This window comes from Lepus europaeus, chromosome 9, assembly GCF_033115175.1.
Source record: "Lepus europaeus isolate LE1 chromosome 9, mLepTim1.pri, whole genome shotgun sequence".
Taxonomy (NCBI): Eukaryota; Metazoa; Chordata; class Mammalia; order Lagomorpha; family Leporidae; genus Lepus; species Lepus europaeus.
This window is the reverse complement of record NC_084835.1, coordinates 84440410-84462437: the sequence shown is the minus strand read 5'-3', so window position 1 is coordinate 84462437 and position 22028 is coordinate 84440410. Positions and strand designations below refer to the sequence as shown.

General features: G+C 54.2%; 1 protein-coding gene across 3 annotated transcripts in view; it reads right to left on the bottom strand.

Moving 5' to 3' along the window:
- MOCOS (molybdenum cofactor sulfurase) overlaps positions 1–17977 on the bottom strand; it is a 47648-nt gene extending 29671 nt beyond the window's left edge. For 2 of the 3 annotated variants that reach the window (XM_062201567.1, XM_062201569.1), the window contains exons 1-6: positions 17825–17977; positions 13728–13817; positions 11853–11919; positions 9761–10402; positions 5497–5642; positions 825–1024 (exon numbers count right to left, since the gene is read on the bottom strand). In XM_062201567.1, the coding sequence (XP_062057551.1) occupies positions 825–1024; positions 5497–5642; positions 9761–10402; positions 11853–11919; positions 13728–13817; positions 17825–17945 (1266 nt within the window). In that variant the 5' untranslated portion in view covers positions 17946–17977. The remainder of the gene's footprint in view (positions 1–824; positions 1025–5496; positions 5643–9760; positions 10403–11852; positions 11920–13727; positions 13818–17824) is intronic. The other variant, XM_062201568.1, reaches the window with a different exon arrangement.
- Positions 17978–22028: the final 4051 nt, after the last annotated feature.

The window sequence follows — 22028 nt, the reverse complement described above, 5'->3', positions numbered from 1 at the left end:
AGAAAAAAATATGAGGGCACTGCAAAAAGTTCACGGGAGAGGGGACTGAAAGGTAAGTTTATTGTGGTGCAGAGAACTCGGAAGTCTGAGGAGGGTGTTTAGCCTAGCCGTTTAGCTGCCTGTTTCCCGCATGGGAGTACCTGGGTTCAATTCCTGGCTCTGGCTCCTGACTCCAGCTTCCTGCAAAGGCAGACCCTGGGAGGCAGAAGTGAACTCAACTAATTAGATTCCTGCTGTCCACAAGGGAGCCCGAGACTGCAGTCCCAGATCTGGCCTCAGCCTGGCCCAGCCCTGGCCTTTGGGGGGCACTTGGGGAAGAAAAGAGTGGATGGCTTGCACTCTCTCTCTCCTTTTCGATCTTGAAAAAAAAAAATTGAAATCCATCCATACATGGGGTTTTGAAAAAGTTCATGGAAAATGTATATTATGAATAAATAGCACATTGATGTCAAAATTCTAAAAGAAATTTCTCTTCAAATTTTTATTCCTTTCTATTTGATGGACAGAGAGAAGAAGACAGAAACAGAGGCAGAGACAGAGAGACCCATCCTTGTCACCTACTGCCTCCTAGGTAAGCATTAGCAGGAGGCTGGAGCCAGAAGCAAAGCAGGACTTGAACCCCGGCACGTGGGATGCACAGGTGCCAAGCAGCATTGCAATGCTGCTCCAAATGCCCACACCGAAACTTAACCTGCAAATCCAGTTCTCTGTCAACTTCCTGAAGTCCCTCCTACTAATCGCAGTGCCAATGAGGGACAAAGAGCTGTACGAAGGCCAGGGGGCCTCCCCAGGGTGCCAGGGCAAGAGAGGCAGAGAAAGCCCACCTGGGAGTAACCAATGACGTTCCCGTTGTCATCCAGCACGTTGAAGTTGAGGATTGGACCCTGAACCTCAGGGCTGCTGAATTCCGTATCGCTGTAAATCCGCACCACAGGGGCCCCGTTGGGGTACCGGAGAGAGGACAGGGCAGCGTACGTGTACCGGGCCAGCGAGAAGGTGTGCTGCTGTATGTTCTCCATGCCGCCTAGGAATGCAAAGAGACGCCATGAACAGGAGTGTCAAATTGTTAAGTCAGCAACAGGAGTCACTGTGTACTTACATCCCATGTGGGATCCGTCCTTAATGTGTTATCTAATGTGCAGTGATGCTATAACTAGTACTGAAAAAGTATTTTTACACTTTGTGTTTCTGCGTGGGTACAAACTGATGTGATCTTTACTAATTATATACTGAATCGATCTTCTGTATATAAAGATAATTGGAAATGAAAAAAAAAAAAAACCCTGGTGTTAAATTGGAAATGGCATAGAAAATTAATTAATTTTTTTAAAAAAAATATTATGTAGGATCTCTGTCTTTAATGTGCTGTACACTCTTATTTAATGCTATAACTAGTACTCCAACAGTATTTTTTTTTCACTATGTGTTGCTATATGGCGGCAAACTGTTGAAATCGTTACCTAATATATACTAAACTGATCTTCTGTATATAAAGAGAATTGAACATGAATCATGAGGTGATTGGAAGGGGAGAGGGAGCGGGAAAGGGGAGGGTTGCGGGTGGGAGGGAAGTTTTGGGAGGGGGAAGCCATTGTAACCCATAAGCAGTACTTTGGAAATTTATATTCATTAAATAAAAGTTTAATTAAAAAAAAAAAGAGAATCAGGGGTGCTATGCAAAAGGCACCCACTTTTACGAAAACAAGCTTAAAGGGCTGGCATTTGTCCTACCCGAGTGCCTGCCTGGGCTGGATACCCAGCTCCGGCTCCTGACTCAACTCCCAGTGCAGACCCCGGGAGGCAGTGATGCTGGCTCAACGTAACAGCTCCCAGGCCCCAGCTTCAGCCCCCACCTTTACAGGATTTGGGTAGAGAACCAGCAAACTAGACTGCTTGCGCTCTCTCTCACTCTCAAATAAATATAATTTTTTAACTCAACAGGAAAAAAAAAATGAGCTTCTTATAGCTTCACACCTGGACACCACTGTTAATGTTTTACATATTTGTAAATACTGCACGGTGCCACCCTGACAACAAATGTTTAGGCCTCTGGAACTCAACGCCAGCTTACTGTTACCGATTCTGGGGAATCTTTTCATAGAAATTCTTGTTGACTTCTTTTTCTTTTATAATGTTACTTGAAGAGGCACATAATTTACATCCTTTGGTAACAGGTAGCAAAACATACATAAATCAGGTGTGGCTGCTGTGACACAGCAGGCTAGGCCACTGCTTAGAATGCCAGCGGTCCACATCATGGTGCCTGGTTCAAGTCCAGGCTATGCTGTACTGCCCGCTCAGCTTCTTGCTAATGTGCCTGGGAGGCAGCAGCTGATGGCCCAAGTACTCGGGTCCCTGCCACCCACATGGAGGACCCAGATGAAATTCCTGACTCTTGGCTTCTGCCTGGCCCAGCCCCAACCATTGAGGTCATTTGAGGATGAAACCAGCAGATGGAAGATTCTCTCTCTCTCTCTCTCTCTCTCTCTCACTTTTTCTCTCCTTCTCTCTCTGTATCTCTGCCTCTCAATTTCACATTTAAAAAATCTTAAAAATATGTAATTTTTTTCTTTAAACATACCATTGTTTGCTATTTATTTTAATTAACATTTAAATTATTTTCATACCATGCAAAGCAATTAAGGATACATGGTTCCACATGGCTGAACCTTGAGAACATCATGCCAAATGACATAAGCCAGACACAAAGAGACAAGCATTGCTGTCTTGTAGGAGGTGCGTGGGATGGGCAGATTCCTAGAGACAGAAAAGAGAAAGAGGTCCCTGGGACCTGGGGGCGGACGGGCTGAGGAGCTGTTGTTTAACAGGTGGAGCTGCAGATTATGGAGATGATCTGGAGATGGAGCCTGGAGGATGCTCAACAGGGTGAATGTTGCTGAGTTGTACTTAAAACCAGTAAAGTTCAGGAGCCGGCACTGTGGCATAGTGGGTAAAGCCACTGCTTGCAGCGCTGGGAGCCATATGGGAGCCTGTCCAAGTCCCAACTGCCCCATTCCCAGTCCAGCTCTCTGCTATGGCCTGGGAAAGCAGTAGAAGATGGCCCAAGTCCTTGGGTCCCTGCACCCTCATGGGAAACCTGGAAGAAGCTCCTGGCTTCAGATGGGCCTGGCTCCGGCTATTGCGGCCATCTGATGAGTGAACAAGAGGATAGAACATTCTCTCTCTCTCCCTCCCTTCCTCTCCCTCTCCCTCTCCCTCTGCCTCTCTGTAACTCTACCTTTCAATTAAGCAAATAAATCTTTTTTTAAAAAACTGATAAAATTTATCTTATGTATATTCATTTTGTTAAAATATTTATTTATTTATTTGAAAGAGTTACACAGAAAGAGGAGAGACAGAAAGGGGGAGGGGGGGGTCTTCCATCGCTGGTTCACTCCCTAAATGGCCGCAAAGGCTGGAGCTGCGCCAGTCTGAAGCCAGGAGCCAGGAGCTTCTTCTGGGTCTCCCACATGGGTGCAGGGGCCCAAGGACATGGGCCATCTTCCACTGCTTTCCCAGGCCGTAGCAGAGAGCTGGATCAGAAGTGGAGCAGCCGGGCAGGCTCTGGTCTGACCTGGGTTTAAATCCTTGCTCTCCAGGCTACCTGCATGAGCTCCTCTGGGCCACATGGGCTTGTCACACAGCTCCTTGGAGAGAGGGTCTTAGCAAGGCGATGCTGAAAAAGGCCTCAGGGTCTGGAACTGTTGCTGGCTCAGAGGCCGGTGCCAGCACCTCCGCTTCTGCGGAGCTGGGAATCTCCTGATCGGGATGGCGCCTGCCTGTCCGAGTACTCTCCACTGAGAACACAAACACCGGGGCCGGGGCCGTGGCTCACTTGGTTAATCCTCCGCCTGCGGTGCTGCCATCCCATATGGGTGCTGGGTTCTAGTCCCGGCTGCTCCTCTTCCAGTCCAGCTCTCTGCTGTGGCCCGGGAAGGCAGTGGAGGATGGCCCAAGTGCTTGGGCTCTGCACCCCATGGGAGACCAGGAGGAGGCACGTGGCTCCTGATCAGCGCCGGCAGTGACGGCTGTTTGGGGAGTGAACCAATGGAAGGAAGACCTTTCTCTCTGTCTCTCTCACTGTCTATAGCTCTACCTGTCAAATAAATTTAAAAAAAAAAAAAAAAGAACGCAAACACCAATCCTGCTTTCTGCCTCACTGCTTGGCCCGCACTCAGGGTTTGGCGCCGGTGCCACGCCTTCCCACACCACCCCCTTCCTCAGAACCCTGCCAGGACTCCATCAGAGACACAGGCAACAAGAGCAAACTCGCCCTTTCTTTAGTGCAGGTTAACCTTGTGATTAAATCAAGCCAAAGGAGGTCATTGTAAAAAGTCAAAGAAAAATAAGAAAAGAAAGGGGGGGGGTGCAAGGGAGGGAGGGTAGGCTGCTCTTAACACTGCATACATGAAATACATGAAACTTTTCCCCTTTATATACATTTTTAAAAACTAAAAAAAAAGGGGGGGGGGCGACACTGTGGTATAGTGGGCTAAGCCTCTGCCTGCAGCACCAGCATCCCATATGGGTACGGGTTCGAGTCTTGACTGCTCCATTTCCGATCCAGCTCCCTGCTATGGCCTGGGAAAGCAGTGGAGGATGGCCCGAGTATTTGGGCCCCTGGACCCATGTGGGAGACCCAGAAGAAGTTCCTGGCTCCTGGCTTCAGATCGGCGCAGCTCCAGTCATTGCAGCCATTTGGGGAATGAACCAGGGGATGGAAGACCTCCCTCTCTCTCTCTCTGTTTTTTTTTTGTTTTGTTTTTTGTTTTTGTTTTTGTTTTTGACAGGCAGAGTGGACAGAGAGAGAGACAAAGGTCTTCCTTTGCCGTTGGTTCACCCTCCAATGGCCGCCGCGGCCAGCACACTGCGCGGCCGGCGCACCGCACTGATCCGAAACCAGGAACCAGGTGCTTCTCCTGGTCTCCCATGGGGTGCAGGGCCAAGGACTTGGGCCATCCTCCACTGCACTCCCTGGCCACAGCAGAGAGGTGGCAACCGGGACAGAATCCGGCACCCCGACCGGGACTAGAACCCAGTGTGCAGGCGCCACAAGGCGGAGGATTAGCCTGTTGAGCCACGGCGCCAGCCTCTCTCGCTCTCTCTCTGTAACTCTGCCATTCAAATAAATAAATCTTTTTTAAAAAGTAAAAAAAAAATAAATAAATACAGAGCCAAGTCTGCATGGACAAAAACGTGCCTGAAGGGGCAGGCATTTGGCAAAGCAGGTGAAGCCAGCACCCATGCTGCAGTGCCTGAGGTTGAGTCCGGGCTCCTCTGCTTCAGACCCGGCCTCCCGCTAGTGCACGCCCTGGGAGGTAAGGGACCAAATGGTGGGGCGCCTGGCACCCATGAGGGAGACAGATTGAGCTCTGGGTTCCTGGCTGCGGCCTGGCTGCTGTGGGTATTTGGGAGTGAGCCAGCAGGGAGGTACCTGCTTCTGTCTCTGTCTTTCAAATAAATCAACGAAGACTCAGGGAAACGATGTCCACTGACCTGTGAGGCGCTCCAGGGTGTCGAAGCCATGTTTTACGGCAATCACGTCAAGAAAGGAGATGGTGCCGTCTTCAAACCTGCGACCACGAGGGGGGAGGGGAGCAAGGTCACGCTGTGGCCAGCACAGTCCCCGTGTGTTCTGTGGTCTGGAATAAGGTTGTCACTTCAGGCTTAGTGGGATCTGCCAGTAGCTTCCCTCTGCTCCCTCAACACACTGCCGTCCCCACAGGAGAGGGAGCTGAGCATACCAGGCCCACTGGCTGCCCCGGCTCTGGCCCCGTCTGCAGATCCAAACGTCCTCGTGCGGCAGTGGTCACGAGGGACCCTGAGGCACAGCCCCTGTCTGGGGAAGCTGAGGAGACATCCCCTGGAGAACACAACTGCACAAAACCTCAGGGGCTACAAGCTCCTGAAATACTTCCCTCCGGCCACCAGAGGGCAGCACCGACAGGGCGTCAATTCAGGGCGCGCGGCTGTGCGCTCTGAAGTTCTTGACAAGTCTATGACTACAAGGCCTGTGCAGGCTTGGGCTCAAATCGCATGGCTCTCGTGGATACAACAGTTGCACACCTTCCTGGTGATCCAAGCGTTTGTTAGGTTTGCACTTCACAACTATTCATTTAGTTCAGAATGTTCACCAAGCCTGGACTGTCCACCTACTGGGAGCCAGGCACCGTTCTGGCCGCCACAGCTACAGTAGGGAGGCAAAAATCCTGCCCTCATTATGCCCAGCCTGTGGAACAAGCACAAAACCCAACACACACACAGAGAAGCCAAGGAAGCCCCGAGCCAGGCGGTGAGAAGCACCGTGAGGAGGCGGGAGCAGGAAGGGGCGGGCGGCAGAGTAAGTCCTCCTGGGGAGGATCATTCGAGCCAACACTGCGTGGAAGTCAGAGAGCAAAGAAAGAGCGACTTCTGATTAAAAACTAATGGCCCCAGGTACAACAGCAACAGAACTTCGCTGTTTCCAGGGGCTTTGTGTTTTTGTTTTTTACCTTTATTCATTTTTTTGAAATGCTAGATGTCTCTGTAGTTTTGTTCAGATGACTGCAGAACCTGGCAAAGCTGTTGTTGCTGTTGATACATAACACACTGCTATTACTGGTCTTTTATATAAATATAAATTCCATCTATATAATGGAATTTTTGGAAACTTTAGCTGTGCTGTCAGCTTTGAGAAAAGTATCCCTGTTTTCCGTGTTGAGTCAGCATTGTACAGAAATTAACAGCCATACTGGCCAGAAACGTTAAACTTAATTTTTCCCCATTTGTACAGGGGTAACACACCGTATTAAATACATAAGGTCTTATTTACGTGGGTTTGATTACAGAATAAAGTATTCTCTAAATAATAAAAAAGAAAGAAAGAAAGAGAGAGGGACTTTTTGAAAGAGCTAAGTTCAGTTTGAAGGAAGCAGCACTCCCTGGAGCAGGAGCTGCCCGTCACATAGCACAGCCTGCACAGGGTGGGGGCAGCAGGAGGTCCACGTGTGCTGGGCCTCAGCTGGCCAGGGGAACAGGGCGGCAGGTGGGGTCAGAGCAGCAGCAGTGGCAGAGACCCCCACCCTGCATGAGCCACCCAGTGCGTGCTGGTGACTCAGTGCAGAGGCTTAGCTCAGTGGGACCTGGGCTGGAACAGGGCCCCCCCGCTGCTGGGGACAGAAAACAGGTGAGACAGGAAGACGTTTTCAGCAAGTGTGCAGCTGAAGGACGGTATCCAAGGCAACCTCGGGCGGCAGCTTTCAGTGGAAACACCGTGGCTGTACTGACATCCTGTGAATAGGATTCGCTCCACGTGTTACTGTCATTCCCTTGCAACACTGATGCTAACGAGCAGATGTTCAGAATTCATAATGAGTTAATTTTAATCACTAATAAATTAGCAATAATAGTATTAAGCAGGTAATTATCACTTAGTAATTCATTGACTGACCATTAATGAATTCACAGATAATCATTAAGTGATGCTGTTAGCTAGTAATAAAACACTGACCGCTAATAAATACTACTAATAGCTTACTCTTAGAAAAAGTGTTTTGTTTTCTAAGTTTTATGTACATAATTCATCGAGTTATGAAATGCAAGAGGCTACAGTCAGCGTAGAAGGTAAAGCCACCGCCTGACATGCCGGCATCCCATATGGGCACCGGTTCGAGTCCTGGCTGCTCCACTTCCAATCCAGCTCCCTGCGAATGGCCTGGAAAGCAGTGGAAAATGGTCTGAGTGTTTGGGCCCCTGCGCCTGCGTGAGAGACCAGGAAGAAGCTCCTGGCTTCAGCCTGGCCCAGCCCTGACCCTTGCATCCATCTGGGGAGTGAGCCAGCAGATGGAAAATCTCTCTCTGTGTAACTCTTTCAGGTAAATCATTTTTAAAACTTTTTAAAAAATAAAAATAAAATGTAAGAGGCTAAGAGCATGGTCCAGGTATGTGTTCAATAAGCATTTGACTGGGTATTAAGTCACTTGAGTTCCAGTCAAATTCACAAGAAAAACCGAGACTTAAAATGGTGAATACCCTCGTTGTGCCTTCTCGGAGTCCTGGCGTGGCGCGTGGTGGAAAGCGATCCACCCAATTCAAAGGGAAGGGGTCTGGCCAGGCCCGGCTCACCCACGGCCTGGGCCCCAACAGCTGCCCCACTCCCCTTGGCCTGTAGATGCCCTGGTGGCCAAATCAAGTTTGGGGTGTCGTTTTGACCTGCCTTTAATTTCCATCACGTGCCTGTCATTCTGTCTGTGGGTGGCTTATCAGAGGGTCGATGACCACACTTGGGTGTGAAGAATTTTCCATCAGCATTGCTGTTTCAGAATGCCCCAGCTATAGAGAAGTCCTAAATGAAACAGACATCGCACAGCCTCTCAACCTGAACTGGCGCCGCTCCACCCTGCTGCTCCACCGGCACCAGCTCCGTGGGGATGGATCACCACAGCCGCCTGGCAGAGACCAGGAGGTGCAGGGAGATCAAGCCGCCCGCCACCGTGGCTGGCGTGCAGTGCGGACAGAGTCCACTCCCGAGGAGGTGAGGCCAAAGGCTGGTGACAGCTGACTCCACTGCCAAGGCCATGGCCCTGCCCGCGGGCTCCTTGAGTCTGTGTGGGGTCTGTGGGATGGGACTCTTCTTCCTCCCCAGCAGGGGGATTAGTCCACTGACCCCAAAGCTATGGCATTCGTCCTCCATCCCAACCCTACGCCGTTAGTCACCACCTGAGCCCCATGGCACCCTGCTCTGTCATTCCCTACAGAACCAGGGCCACTTCCACTCTCTCACACGGTCAACCTTGTGGGCCCCGGCTGCCACCACCCAGGAGATTCCCCAACACAACCTCAGCACCTACCCCTGCCACCAAGGGGCACAGGACAGGCACCCAGGCCGAGGCCTCTGGCCTATGTGGGCAAGTGGTGGACTGCCCTCGTGCTTCTTAATGGCTCACAGAGCCTGTCCCACCAAGGCCCTACTCCTCAGGCGGCCTCTGCTTCAACTGCCTCTCCTTGCACACTCACTACCACGCCGAGCTGACTGTGGTCGCTGGAGAACCAGCTCTGCTGCCAGTGCGCATGCACGCTTGTTCCACAAGCTACCACGTTTAAAACCTCCCGATTCGGCAGTTGCCACCTCTGGCAGGACTGCGGGGCAAAGGCCGGGTGGGCACCCTCCTTACCACCTCTACCTGCAGGCCCTGGCTCTACAGCTCCTAGGGAGAAGCCCACACACTGGGGGCAGAAGTCACCGATCCATCGCCCATGGCAGGCTCCAGCCTACCTCTGCCTCCTGGATCTGAGCCCGGTCACCAGTCTGTCCCTGCCAGAGACAGCCAACTCCCCTGTACCCTGGGCCCAGACCCACCCCTTGCACAATCAACCAGCGGCACACGCCAGGGCCCAGCCTCGATGATCTGCATAGGCCATGGATGAAACAAGATTACCGGCCGGCGCCGTGGCTTAACAGGCTAATCCTCCGCCTTGCTGCGCTGGCACACCGGGTTCTAGTCCCGGTTGTGGCACCAGATTCTATCCTGGTTGCCCCTCTTCCAGGCCAGCTCTCTGCTATGGCCCGGGAAGGTAGTGGAGGATGGCCCAAGTGCTTGGGCCCTGCACCCGCATGGGAGACCAGGAGAAGCACCTGGCTCCTGGCTTCAGATCGGCACAGCGCACCAGCCGCAGCGGCCATTGGAGGGTGAACCAGCGGCAAAAAGGAAGACCTTTCTCTCTGTCTCTCTCTCTCTCACTATCCACTCTGCCTGTCAGAAAAGAAAAGAAACAAGATTACCTTTCTGCCACTGACGATCTGGGGACGTAGAAGTCTTCGCCCGCAAGGTAGGCAGCGGCCGTGCCTCCTCCAAAGTAGGTTTTCCTCAGCAAGGGGGCCACGCGCTTATGGACCAGCAGGGCGCCCAGGCCCGTGGGGAACCCGAAGATCTTGTAGAAGGAGATGGGGACCAAGTCGGCCTGATGAGCCGACAGGTCCAGGGGTGACGTGCTCACGTAGGAGGCCGCATCCAGCAGGACGAACCACTTCCCGGGTGTGCTCACAGGGCTCCGGCGCCCAGCCTTGACCTCTGCTATCCAGGACAGGGGATAGCGAGTTCCGGAAAAGTTACTCTGAGCCGGGTAGCAGAAGAGATGTGGGAGCTGGCAGGTGGGGTCACAGGCCGCAGCGCCCCGTTTTTCTGCCAAGCGCAAGTCTTCAGGCCTGACCGGGGTGAACGTGACGTCCATGGCCATGATCGCCTTCCTCATGCCCACCACGGAGGTGTGGCTGTCCGTGAGGTAGCAGAAGTGGCTGCCGCTGCTCTCTGGGCCCCGGGACACCCAGGGGAAGGCCTCTGCCACCAGCTTGAGCGCCGCAGTGCAGCCGGCGGTGAAAATCACGCTGTAGTCCTCAGGGCTGGCGTGGAAGTGAGCCAGGATCCTGCGGGAAGCACAGGGTCACCGACCACCAGGACTTGCGGCACCGGGGCGAAACATCTACTAAATAGGACCCAGCGACTGGAATAGCTGGGAGAAAAGTCCAGAGAGGCTTTGCAACCACTGTGACGCAAGAGCAGAGGCAAAGGAAGTTGGGGGAAGAGATGACAGATGGCAGATTCACCTCCTAAAACCCGCCTCGACTGGAGATGACAGCGATCCACAACAACCTGAATCCTAGTTGAAAATGCCCTCTCTCTGGGGCTTGCTCTCCAGCCCCGCCACAACAAGCTTTACGTCATCTGTTGGCTTTACAACGCTTCTAACAGCGGCAACCCCAAGGTGGTGCTGGGTGCGGCAGTTAAGAGACCCGGATGCTTGAGTTGCATACCTGCCCCGAGCTCCTGGCTCCAGCTTCCTGCTAGCGCTGACCCTGGGAGGCAGTGGTGATGGCTCAAGGGGTTGGGTCCATGCCACCCATGAGGGAGCCCTGGACTGAGTTTCCAGCCCCCAATTTAAGAAGTGAGCCACTGGATGAGATCTCTCTCTCTCTCTCTCTTTTGCACTCTCACTCTATTTCTGCCTCTCAAATAAATTAATTTGCAGATATGTATTTCTACAGTAAACATATGACTTTCATTTTTTTTTTTTTTTTTTTTTGGACAGGGAGAGTGGATAGTGAGAGAGACAGATAGAGAGAAAGGTCTTCCTTTTTGCCGTTGGTTCACCCTCCAATGGCCGCTGCGGCCGGCGCATCTCGCTGATCTGAAGCCAGGAGCCAGGTGCTTCTCCTGGTCTCCCATGCGGGTGCAGGGCCCAAGCACTTGGGCCATCCTCCACTGCCTTCCCGGGCCATAGCAGAGAGCTGGCCTGGAAGAGGGGCAACTGGGATAGAATCCGGTGCCCCGACCGGGACTAGAACCAGGTGTGCCGGCACCGCAAGGCGGAGGATTAGCCTGTTAAGCCACGGCGCTGGCCAGACTTTCAAATTTTAAATTATATTCATTCAAGTTAACTTTAGGTGCCACCTGAAGTTATTTGCCAGGAACCAATTATTATACATGGAAAGGTACAAAGAGCTGTTTAATGTGCCAAGAGCAGAAAGAGGGGAAAAAGAGATGAACAAAAGAAGAGGCCCTAATAAAGCCAGAGAAACTGCTTTTTCTTCTGAAAACACCACCCAGGACCTTGGTCACTCCTTATCATCCAGCCTGGAGCCACACAGAACAGTCGTGTGCAACTCAAAGCCACCTGCCTGCACTTCCGGTCTGCCCTGCTCTGCACTCATCCCTCACTTGCGTATCGGCTGATGCTCATGCTTCCTGTGATGCACACATTGCCTTTGAGTGGGATGCTGAATGGGACCCAACTCCACCTTTGTGGGATGCAGTGGGTGGTAGCTAGGAAGTCTGTCCATCCAGGGGGCCCGCTCCAGCATGTACCCCGTCACTCACCTGTAGCGCACCTGCTCCACAGTGTCATGGGTGAGCTTGCTGCTGGTGTTCTGACTGTGCGGATTACCTGGCAGGTTACAAAGACAAAGCTATCAGGTTACTATTTTAGTCTCTCTTCTTGCATCCCTTCAGCATCTCCTCCCTCAAGTTTCTCCAAAAGCTAAACCTAAAACTGCCGTATGGTCCAGCAACCCCACTGCTAGGTATCTACCTAAAAGAAACAGACTCCAGATACAAGAGGCCACAGAGTAATGGCTGTTACCAGGAGAAGCTGGCAGAATCCCATGGAACCTGGTGCTTACCCTTGTTGCCATGAGCCCTGTATCACTAGGAACACCTGCCATCCCCTGCGGCCAGGCCGGCTTGCAGGCTCCCACCTTTCCCACGGTTTTATGACACTTGTAAAGGCTGGAGGAGGAACTTACAGGTCTGCAAATCACTGATTAAAATCAAGATAAAGGCCCTGGCCGGCACCTTCCCTCAAGACTGTTCCCCAGACCTAAATAGCTGCTGGCTTCTCACAGGCAAGAGACAAATGCCTTAGTGCACATCATCAGAGCTCCCTGGCGAGGGCCAAGGGCTTGGGCTCTGGACCCAAAGTGTCTGAAGACTCAGCCCCCAGCTCCAGCAGTTCCTAACTGCAGAGCCTCAGGCTAGTGACCAGTGCTCCCTGGGCCCATTTCTTCCTCTGCAATGCAAGGCTGAAAGCACAACCTACAGCTCCAGAGTTGTGAGGATGAGGACAGCACACACGGGAAGCGTGCAGAACAGCACCTGACGCACGCACGCTGAGGGCTCCATGAATATTACCTACCACTATTTCCACCAACAACACTACAACTGCTCCTGCTACTATTACGTCCCAAAGCTATCTCCTGACTTTGCTGTGCTGTGACTAATGCTCTCAGTGATGGCCCATGTTCCCAGAATAAAGATCAAGCTCCAAGGCCGGCGCTGTGGCATAGCGGGTAAAGCCGCTGCCTGCAGTGCCAGCATCCCATATGGGCGCAGGTTCTAGTTCCGGCTGCTCCACTTCCGATCCAGCGCACTGCTATGGCCTGGGAAAACAGTGGAAGATGGTCCAAGTCCTTGGGCCCCTGCACTCATGTGGGAGACCTGAAATAAGCTCCTGGCTCCTGGCTTCAGACCGGCTCAGCTCCAGCCATGGATAGAAGACCTCTCTCTCTCTCTCCCTCTCTCCCTCTCTCTCTCTCTCTCTCTCTCTCTCTGCCTCTGCCTCTCTGTATCTCTGCCTTTCAAGTAAATAAATAAATCTTAAAAAAAAAAAAAAATCAAGCTCCAGGCAATGCCTGAGCTAAGCTGTCAGAGCACCCATCTACTTCTGACCCAGCTCCCTGCCAATGCACTTGGGAAAGCAGTGGAAGATGGTCCAAGAGCTTGGGCCCCTGCACCCACGTGGGAGACCCAGAAGGAGCTCCTGGCTCCTGGCTTCACATTGGTCCAGCTGCAGCTGTTGAGGCCATTTGGGGAGTGAACCAGTGGATGGAAGACCTCTCTGTCTGTCTGTCTCTTTCTGTCTGCAACTCTGCTTCTCAAATAAATAAATCTTTAAAAAAAAATAAGGGAAAAAAGTTTGTGGGATAAGTGAATGAATGGATGTTGCTCCTGCCTGCGCACCCTCTGCATGGTACAGGGTCACTCATTGCCACCAAACACAGCACCTTAGACCTGCTGTACCCTTCCTGACATGGATGCCTTCTTCTGGAAGTACCTGTGCATTCCTGAACCAGCAGCCCCTGAGCACACACATACGACACAGATGACCCAGGGGGCTCGTTGAGCCCTGTCTACCGTGGCGCTCATGTAGCCGTGTTAGCTGCACGGAGCTGAGGGCAGCGTGGATGTTTCCTTTACCATAAACATTGTCTGTGAGATCCTTAGTGAAGTTTGTGAGCTGGCTCTGGGCAAACAGGGTGGCTCCCGCATGGTCGAGGTAGACAGTTCCTGGAAAAAAGCACAGGACACAGCCGCAGGTTGCTTTTCCAGGTTCTCCAGCCTTTGTGCCTAAACCTCACTTGTGTAAGCCTGACCTGCACCCATTCAGTGCATTTAGACACCGAGTACCCTGAGCCTCTTTGATGTGTGCTGCTAAACCACATGTGGGCGCGAGCGGTGGAAGAGCCCACGGCGAAAGCTGAAAGCCCTTCCTGCCTGCAGAGTGTTCCTGAAGAACCAGCCTCCCAGCTCGCTTAGGGAGCTGGGGCAGCCTCCCACACAGCGTGACTCACCCTGTTCTGGAGCTCCTGAGGGACATCCCTGATGGGAAGGCCCTGATCCTGTCTCCCCACACGGCTCGCCAGAGCCAGGACTCTCGGAGACCAAGGAAACCAGCTTCCTGTCCCTCTTCTAAAGAGAGGTGCAAATTTACATGAGTGAGATAAGGTGGTTTCCACTCAGCTCGGCAGAGTGAAAGGCTGGAGACCTCACCATGAGGGCAAGGGTGTGGAGAGGGTAGGGAGCATTTTAGTCTTTTGCCATGAAGTATGATGTTACCTGTGGGCTTTTACATAGATAGCTTTTATCAGGTTGATTAAATTTCCAATTATTCTTGGTTTATTGAGTACTTTTACATTCAAGAACTATTTAACACTTACATACCAGGCACTGTTTAAAGTGCTGAGGACACAACAAAACAGAACTCAGCATAACAGTGGTAAAGATCATAAACAAATTCAATATGAACTATATCAGAAGGGGGGCAGAGGGGGCCGACACAAACATACAGACAACCACCAGAAAGGCACACAAGACACGAGTGTGACTGACCCTGGGGTGGCCATGATGGCTGCAGCTGGAGCGAGGGGAGGCTCCCGGGCCATTCCCCCACCTCCCTTAGCACTTCTTGAATCTGGTGTCATTAAACTGTGTTATCTACTAAAAAAAAAAAAAGGGGGGGGGCTTTCAAATAAAATGTTCTATTTTACTGAAGATTCAGGGGAAAAAAAGGAAACAAACCAAAAATAACAACAACAAAAAGGGTTTTGTTCAGCAAGGCATCAGGAGCCTGCCGTGGTCAGGTGGAGCTACACTGCACGGCGAGACCGGAGAGGCTGCTGGGAAGCACCGTGTACCGTGCGTGCCCTCAGTCTTCTGCAGGACCAGGGAAAAGGCTGCTCTGGCCTTGAGTCCAATAGTCAATTCTGGAAAAAGAAGAGAGTGAAGGAGAGAGAGGAGGGAAGGAAGGAGGGAGGGAGGGAGAGAGAGAGAAAGCAACTGTGTTAGGTCAGCATTAGATCTCAGATCTGATCTGAGGTCAGGCAGCGAAGCCATCAGCAATGCTGAATACCAATCAACCAGCTTGGATAGAGCCCTGGCTCTACCACTAACCATCTGCGACCCCTGGTCCTTCACCCGGGACATGGGTTCAACAACCTGCTGGATGACTGCACCCAGTCCACTGCCCAGTACCCAGTCAACCCACCACAGGCTTAGCTGTTATTATTGGCTGGCGCCACGGTTCAATAGGCTAATCCTCCACCTGCGGCGCCGGCACGCCGGGTTCTAGTCCCGGTCAGGGTGCTGGATTCTGTCCCGGTTGCCCCTCTTCCAGTAAATTAAAAAAAAAAAAAAAAAAAAAAAAAAAAAAAGAAGGTGGCCAACTGGCCATCGCCGTGGCTCCCTTGGCTAATCCTCCGGGTTCTAGTCCTGGTTGGGGCACCGGGTACTAGTCCTGGCTGCTCCTCTTCCAGTCCAGCTCTCTGCTGTGGCCCGGGAAGGCAGTGGAGGATGGCCCAAGTCCTTGGGTTCCTGCACCCAGCTCCTGGCTTCCGATCAGCGTGCAGCGCCAGCCGTGGCGGCCATTAGGGGAGTGAACCAACGGAAAGAAGACCTTTCTCTCTGTCTTTCTCACTGTCTATAACTCTCTCTCTCTCTCTCTCTCTAACTCTGCCTGTCAAAAAATAAAAAATAAAAAATAACAAGAAGGTGGCCAACTACCACAAACCCAAGTGACATTCAATCATCTTCCAGAAAGAAGACGCCATGGTCTCTTCTGGGCCGGGCCCCACCCATTCTCGGTCCCACACTGCGTGAGTGGCTGGCAGTCAGCGCCCCAGGGCGTCAGAAGCACTTGAACTACATCTGTATATTCAACCGCTCCCTTCACTCACACAAGGAGGTGCCCCACCGATCGATGAAGGCAAACACCTCGGCACCTGAAGGTTAAGCATTGAATTATCCAGGGCTACCACTGACTCAGACGGTTGGTTCTCTGATTGACAGGAAAACGTCAGGGGAGGGGAAGGAGAGGAGGAGGCTCTTTGATTTGGGTTCTGTTGGGTTTGTTTGTCTTTCCCTGCCCTCTCTCTCGGGTTCACTCTTCTCCACGAGGGAAAAAAAAGAAAGTGGACGTGTTCCAAGACGTCCAGCAGTAGGACGGGTGTCCGCTTGGTCCATCCTACTCAATTTAGTACAGAGGAAACGTTGGCAGCATGCACGAACCACGGGGCACACACAGCACCGGCGAAAATTCAGCAGAGGTCACAAGGCCCTGAGGCCAGCCTGGGATCCTGGCTGCGCATCGGAGAGAAAACCAGGCAGGGCCCAGAACACCACTGCTTTTCCAGGGTTAGTGTCACAGGGAGGTGCCAGCCCACCGCAGGTGCAACAGATCGGAGCTGGAGAGGATTTAGGGGATTAAGGGGGTGTGGTGCTGAAATAATTACCTACTCCATGAGACAGCCTCTGGGATTTGCTTCAGAAGAATGGAGGGCCTCCCTCCCTCCCTCCCTCTGCACCTGTGAGTGTTCAAAGCCTCAGTCTCTATTTCTGTGTAGTGAGAAATTTCCCTAAGAAAGAGTTGAGAGAGAGGGTGGGAGCAAGCAGAGGGGCAAGGGGCTGTCTCCAGAGGTCCCCCCAGACAGGGAAGAGAGGGGACGGGGTAGAGAGGCCCACAGAAGCCCCCTGGCTCCCACCTGACTGCCCAGACTTCACAGACAGGCAACACACAGGAGGAGGCCACAGCTCTGGAAGCCCCCAAAGGGAGAAAGAGTTGCTATTCGAAGCAGGAGGCAGTGAGCTGAAATTGGCTCTGGGGCTGCTGACACGTGGGTCACCCACCGGGGCTGTTCTGCCACGACCTGGGGAGAGCCACCCCTTGTTCGGCAGGACAGAGCACACACACACTCCCATCCAGGTGCCCTGTGCTGCCCACTTCACCCCTCCCTGACCACCGGACACTGGGGTTGGCGCTGGATGAAGCCGCCACCCAAGCTCTCTGGCACCGCTGCAGAGCTGCGGACCTGCGACAAAGAGCTAAGGTCAGCCACGGCCAGATCCAGCTTGATTTCCAATTTCATCAGCCCGCGGCGCCTCGCCACTCCAAGGCGCTGTGCGATCCCGTGTCCGAGCTCCAGGCTCGCCCAGCTCTTAAAGCTCGGCTTGCCCGATTGAGCAATCTTCCACGCCCGCCGCGAGCTTAGCGCTCCGATGCGTTGTTCTGACGCAGCAGGATGAGGCTTGGGGAAATAAAAGCAACGAACGGGGCTCTCCCAGCCTGCCCAGAGAGCCGCCTCGGGAGGACTCTGCCTCTCCGACCGCGCCTGGCGCGCCGGCCGCCCCCGCGCCGCTCCTGCCTCCCGGCCGCCGCCCCCAGCACTCACAGCCACCGGACCTCAGGATTTTGCAACCTCGGCTCCGGAGGAGGGGGGGTCTTTTAGTCGAGGGGATTAAGGGGCACGCGAGGGCGAGGAGACTCCTGTTCGCGGACGGCAGGGGCAGCTGCAAGGGGCTAGGTGGGTCTTGCCCCAGGGACAACAAATCCTACGGATGCGGGTGGGACCCCCCAAGGGCGCCGCGCACCCCGGGTGGACGCGGGGACACGTCCCTCCTGGTCTTGCGACACAAAATGAGCCATAAGCGAGGTGGCGCTGCTTCCTCCTGGAGCGCAGCGCCGCCCACGTCGGTTCCCAAACCCGCGTGCCCCCCGGCGCCCACCAGCCTGCCCGTCTCACCTGCCAGACGGTGGAACTCGCGCGCCCGCAGCTCGTGCAGGCTGCACTGGCCGTAGCCGTGGGCGAACCCCGGCGCCAAGGCCCGCAGCTCGGCCCCGGGCTCTGCCCCCACGCCGGCCATGGCCCAAGTCTGCCGCCGAACCGTCCGGGCCGACTCGGCCCCGGGAAGTGCGCGGGGCCGGCCCGCGGCGACTCCGCCCCGGCCGCGCCTCCCTGGCCGCCGGTGGCACCGGGTCCGCGGCCCGGGGGCGGCGCCTGGCGGGCGGGCCGGCTTGTCCGGAACGCGCTGCCTGTTGGAGTTTCACCGCAGTCCGGCCCTTGTCCCCCCCGGGCAGGGGAAGCGAGCACCGCTTTTTCTTGTCGCTCTGAGCAGGCCCGGTGGAGCCCACCAACATGCCCCAGACCCTCGGTCAGCGAAGTGTGGCTGTGGGATTCCCCTTAGAGGCGGGTGGAAGAAGCAACCGAGCGCTCGTCCCGGCCCGGCCTCCGGGCAGCCGCCCAGCCTCGCCGCACGGCACCGCGCCCGGGACCCTCGCGTGTGTGCGGCAGGCCGGGTGCTAAGGGGTTGGAGGTTCTCGGCCTGCCGCTGGTCGGTGCGGCGTGAGCTCGGCGTTTTTGGAGAATGTGTCTGGGCTCCATGAGGCTGGTTAACAAGCCCTCGGCAGCTGCGCACGCTGCCAAGCGGCCAGAGCACTTCCTCCTCTCCTGCCCCTGGAGCCTGGGGCAGAGCCCAGTATGCAGGGGTCAAGGTGAAGCGCTGGGCCGGGTGGAAGGGCGGGGTGCTCCAAGTGGGGCCCAGGGCCGTGCAGGGGAGAGGAGGGCGCAGAGGGCGACCCCAAGTGAGAGGCCCACTACAGGGGACCTGCTAGGACCTGGCCAAGAGGACCCAGATGCTGGCCTGGTAGAGGAGCTAAGCCTGGGGCCCAGGAGCAGGCCACTGGCTCTCAAAGCACAGAAGGCGGTGGCGCCAGGTGAGACAGGTGCCCACACCCCAAGCTCGCAGCCAGAGCTGCAGCCTGGCCCATGGGCCGCAGATGCCGTGGGATGCGTGATGACGCTTCTGACCAGGTGGCTTAGTGTGAAAACAACGGATCTGAGAAAGCCCCTGGGGCGTGGGGGCACCAGGTCAGAGGACCGCAGCCTGGATACCTGCACGCCTTGGTGGCCTCCGCCGGAGGACCACTCAGCTCTCTCCCTCACTGCGAACCCCCAGGACCCTACTCACACAAGGGCATTCTTGTTCTGGAAAGAATGATAGTTGTGCTGAATGAATGCCAGTGGTCACCCTTGGCTCCCCCACCCACCCCACCATGGGCACTCTTGGCCATGCTTCAAAGCAGGCACCTTGGACACTGGACACCATTGTGGGCATACCCCTCTGGCCTGATGCCTTCAATGTGACTCTGGGCAGCCCTCATGACAACAGGTAGCTTTATGGAGACCTGTGTGCTAGGCACTGCCCTGGGCATTGCAGCACAGTGGCACTGTATGCACCAGTGATTCAAAAATCAATAAGAATCCAGGGCCCACATTGTGGTGTAGCAGGTTTTAAGCTGCTGCTTGCCTGCTAGCATCCCATATCGGAGTGTTGGATCCAGTGCCCTCAGCTCTGCTTCCATTCCAGTTTCCTGCTAATGTGCCTGGGAAGGCAGAGGATGATGGCCCAAGTGCTTGGCCCTCCTGCCACCCATGAGGGAGACCTGGATGGATTTCCTGGCTCTTGGCTTCAGCCTGGCCCAGCGCTGGCTGTTGCAGTCATTTGGGGAGTGAACCAGCAGATGAACAGATGAAAGATTCTCTCTCTCTCTCTCTCTCTCTCTCCCTTTCTCTCATCGCAGGCTTTCAAATTTTAAAAAACCTTATTTATTTATCTATTTATTTATTACTTATTTGACAAGTAGAGTTAGACAGTGAGAGAGAGAGACAGAGAGAAAGGTCTTCCTTCCGTTGGTTCACCCCCTAAATGGCCTCCATGGTCGGCACTGTGCTGATCCAAAGCCAGGAGCCAGGTGTTTCCTCCTGGTCTCCCACGCGGATGCAGGAGCCTAATCATTTGGGCCATCCTCCACTGCCTTCCTGGGCCACAGCAGAGAGCTGGACTGGAAGAGGAGCAGCCGGGACTAGAACCTGGCGCCCACATGAGATGCCGGCGCCGCAGGCAGAGGATTAGCCAAGTGAGCCATGGCACCGGCCCCCAAAACACCTTATTTTTATATTAAGTACTCTGATCTATGAAGTGGCTCTTAGTGTTGGGGAAGCTGCAGCAGAGAGAGCAGAGAAGTTGCTCAGGGGCACACAGCTCGACAATGAGCAGCCCCCTGGGAAGTCAGTAGCATGCTCCGCTCCCTCTCCGGCCTGAGTCACTGGGTGGCGGGGAGGGAGGACAGGCAGTGGAGGTGTGGGCCAGGTAAAGGGTGGCACTCCTCCCCCTTCCTTTGAACTCCTGTCTTCCCAGCCTGGATCTCCAGGCCCCACTGCCCAAGTTATCTGAATCCCCAGGGGAGCCTATTCATGTGCAGATTCTGAGCCTTTAAGTGCAGGGTGAGACTGAGGTTCCAGCCAGCCCAGGGGATGCTAAGGCTGCTGTCCTGGGTGAGCACTCTGGGGGGGGGGAGCTAGGTCATGCCTCTGGGAAGGTCCGGAGAACCTGTCCTTGCAGAGTTCTGTGTCGGCACCCCACAGGGGCGCTGTTTTCCACAGGCTTGCCTGATGACAGCTGGGAACAGGCCAACTCAGTGCCCAGAGCTTGAAGGTCATTAACGGTCACTGCGCTGTCATATAACCGAGAAATGTTTCCAAGCGCTTGGCTGCGCCCACCCAAGACACCGTGGTTTTGATGGAGTGTGAAGATGTTATAGCCAAGTGAGCCAGTGGACAGCCAGCCACAGAGTGAGGCGGGCTGACGGTCTGGCCAGCTGCTGGCTAAGGATGCAGAAGTGAACCCCAAAGAGATGAAAAAGGCTGCTTCCTAGAAGGCTGTCCAGCGGGAGGACCCTAAAGGAGGAAGCTTTGAACTGGGCCATGGCAGCAAGACTATTAAGAAAGAGTGTAGGGAGTGTGGGATGGGGGGTGGTGCAAGTGTCTCCTCCCCTACTTTGCACCCTTAGGTGCTCTTCACCAGGATCCCTTGGGCCTCTCCTACCAGAAAAAGACCATCAGATATCATATTGGCTTGCTGTCTTCCTGCCTTAAAGGGGCCCTCTAGCCCCACCAAGAAAAGCCTCATTTGTGCTTATCATGCAGTGCCCCGCCGTGGCCCCCTCTCCTGTCCAGCTGCTGGCCCTGGAGCCTCAGAGGAAGCTGAGCTGGTCAGTGCTAAGGTCCCAGGAGGCAGCTTCTGCACCTCTAGCTTACAGCTTTGCAGGAAACAGCTCCTGCTGCTGCTACTGACAACCTTTGCTCACCTGAGAACCTGAAGCCTCCACACCTGTGGGCCATCGGGCAGGTAGGAGAGCCAGCCTTGGTTGTTTTGTTTTGTTTTTTGTTTTTAAGATTTTATTTTATTTGAGAGAGTTACAATGAGAGGGACAGACAGAGAAGAAAGGTCTTCCTTCCATTGGTTCACTCCCCAAATGGCTGCAATGGCAGGAGCTGCTCTGATCCAAAGCCAGGAGCCAGGGGCCACCTCCTGGTCTCCCTGTGGGTGCAGGGACCCAAGGACTTGGGCCATCTTCTACTGCTATCCCAGGCCATAGCAGAGAGCTGGACTGGAAGTGGAGCAACTGGGACTAGAACCAGTACCCACATGGGATGCTGGCGCTGCAGGTGGAGGATCGACCCGCTGCAACAGGGCACCGGCCCCTAGCCTTAGTTTTGTAGTTAAAGTCGCTCCCTGTGTGTGACTCTGTGCCTGGTGGTCTCACTGAGCTGGCTCCTGGCCTCCTGATGACGTCTCCCCAAGTGCTCTTGTTCCCAACTTAACAGGCCTCATGCCTGGGGGCCCCTAGCAACGTGCCCCATTTGCAAGAATTTCTACTAAATATAAGACATTCATTCATGTGTTCTCTCATTCATTCACTCACTTGGTAAAAAGTGCCTCTCAGAGTTAGGCCTGTGATAATGGAATAAGAAGGCAGGGCAGCTTTGGGGGAGGTGTTGGAAGGCCCCAAGTCAGGCTTTGGGACTACCACCGCTCCTCGCCCGGGACGTGGCAGGCACAGGGAGGACCACACCCCGTGTGGAGGAGATGGGGCCACAGGCAGAG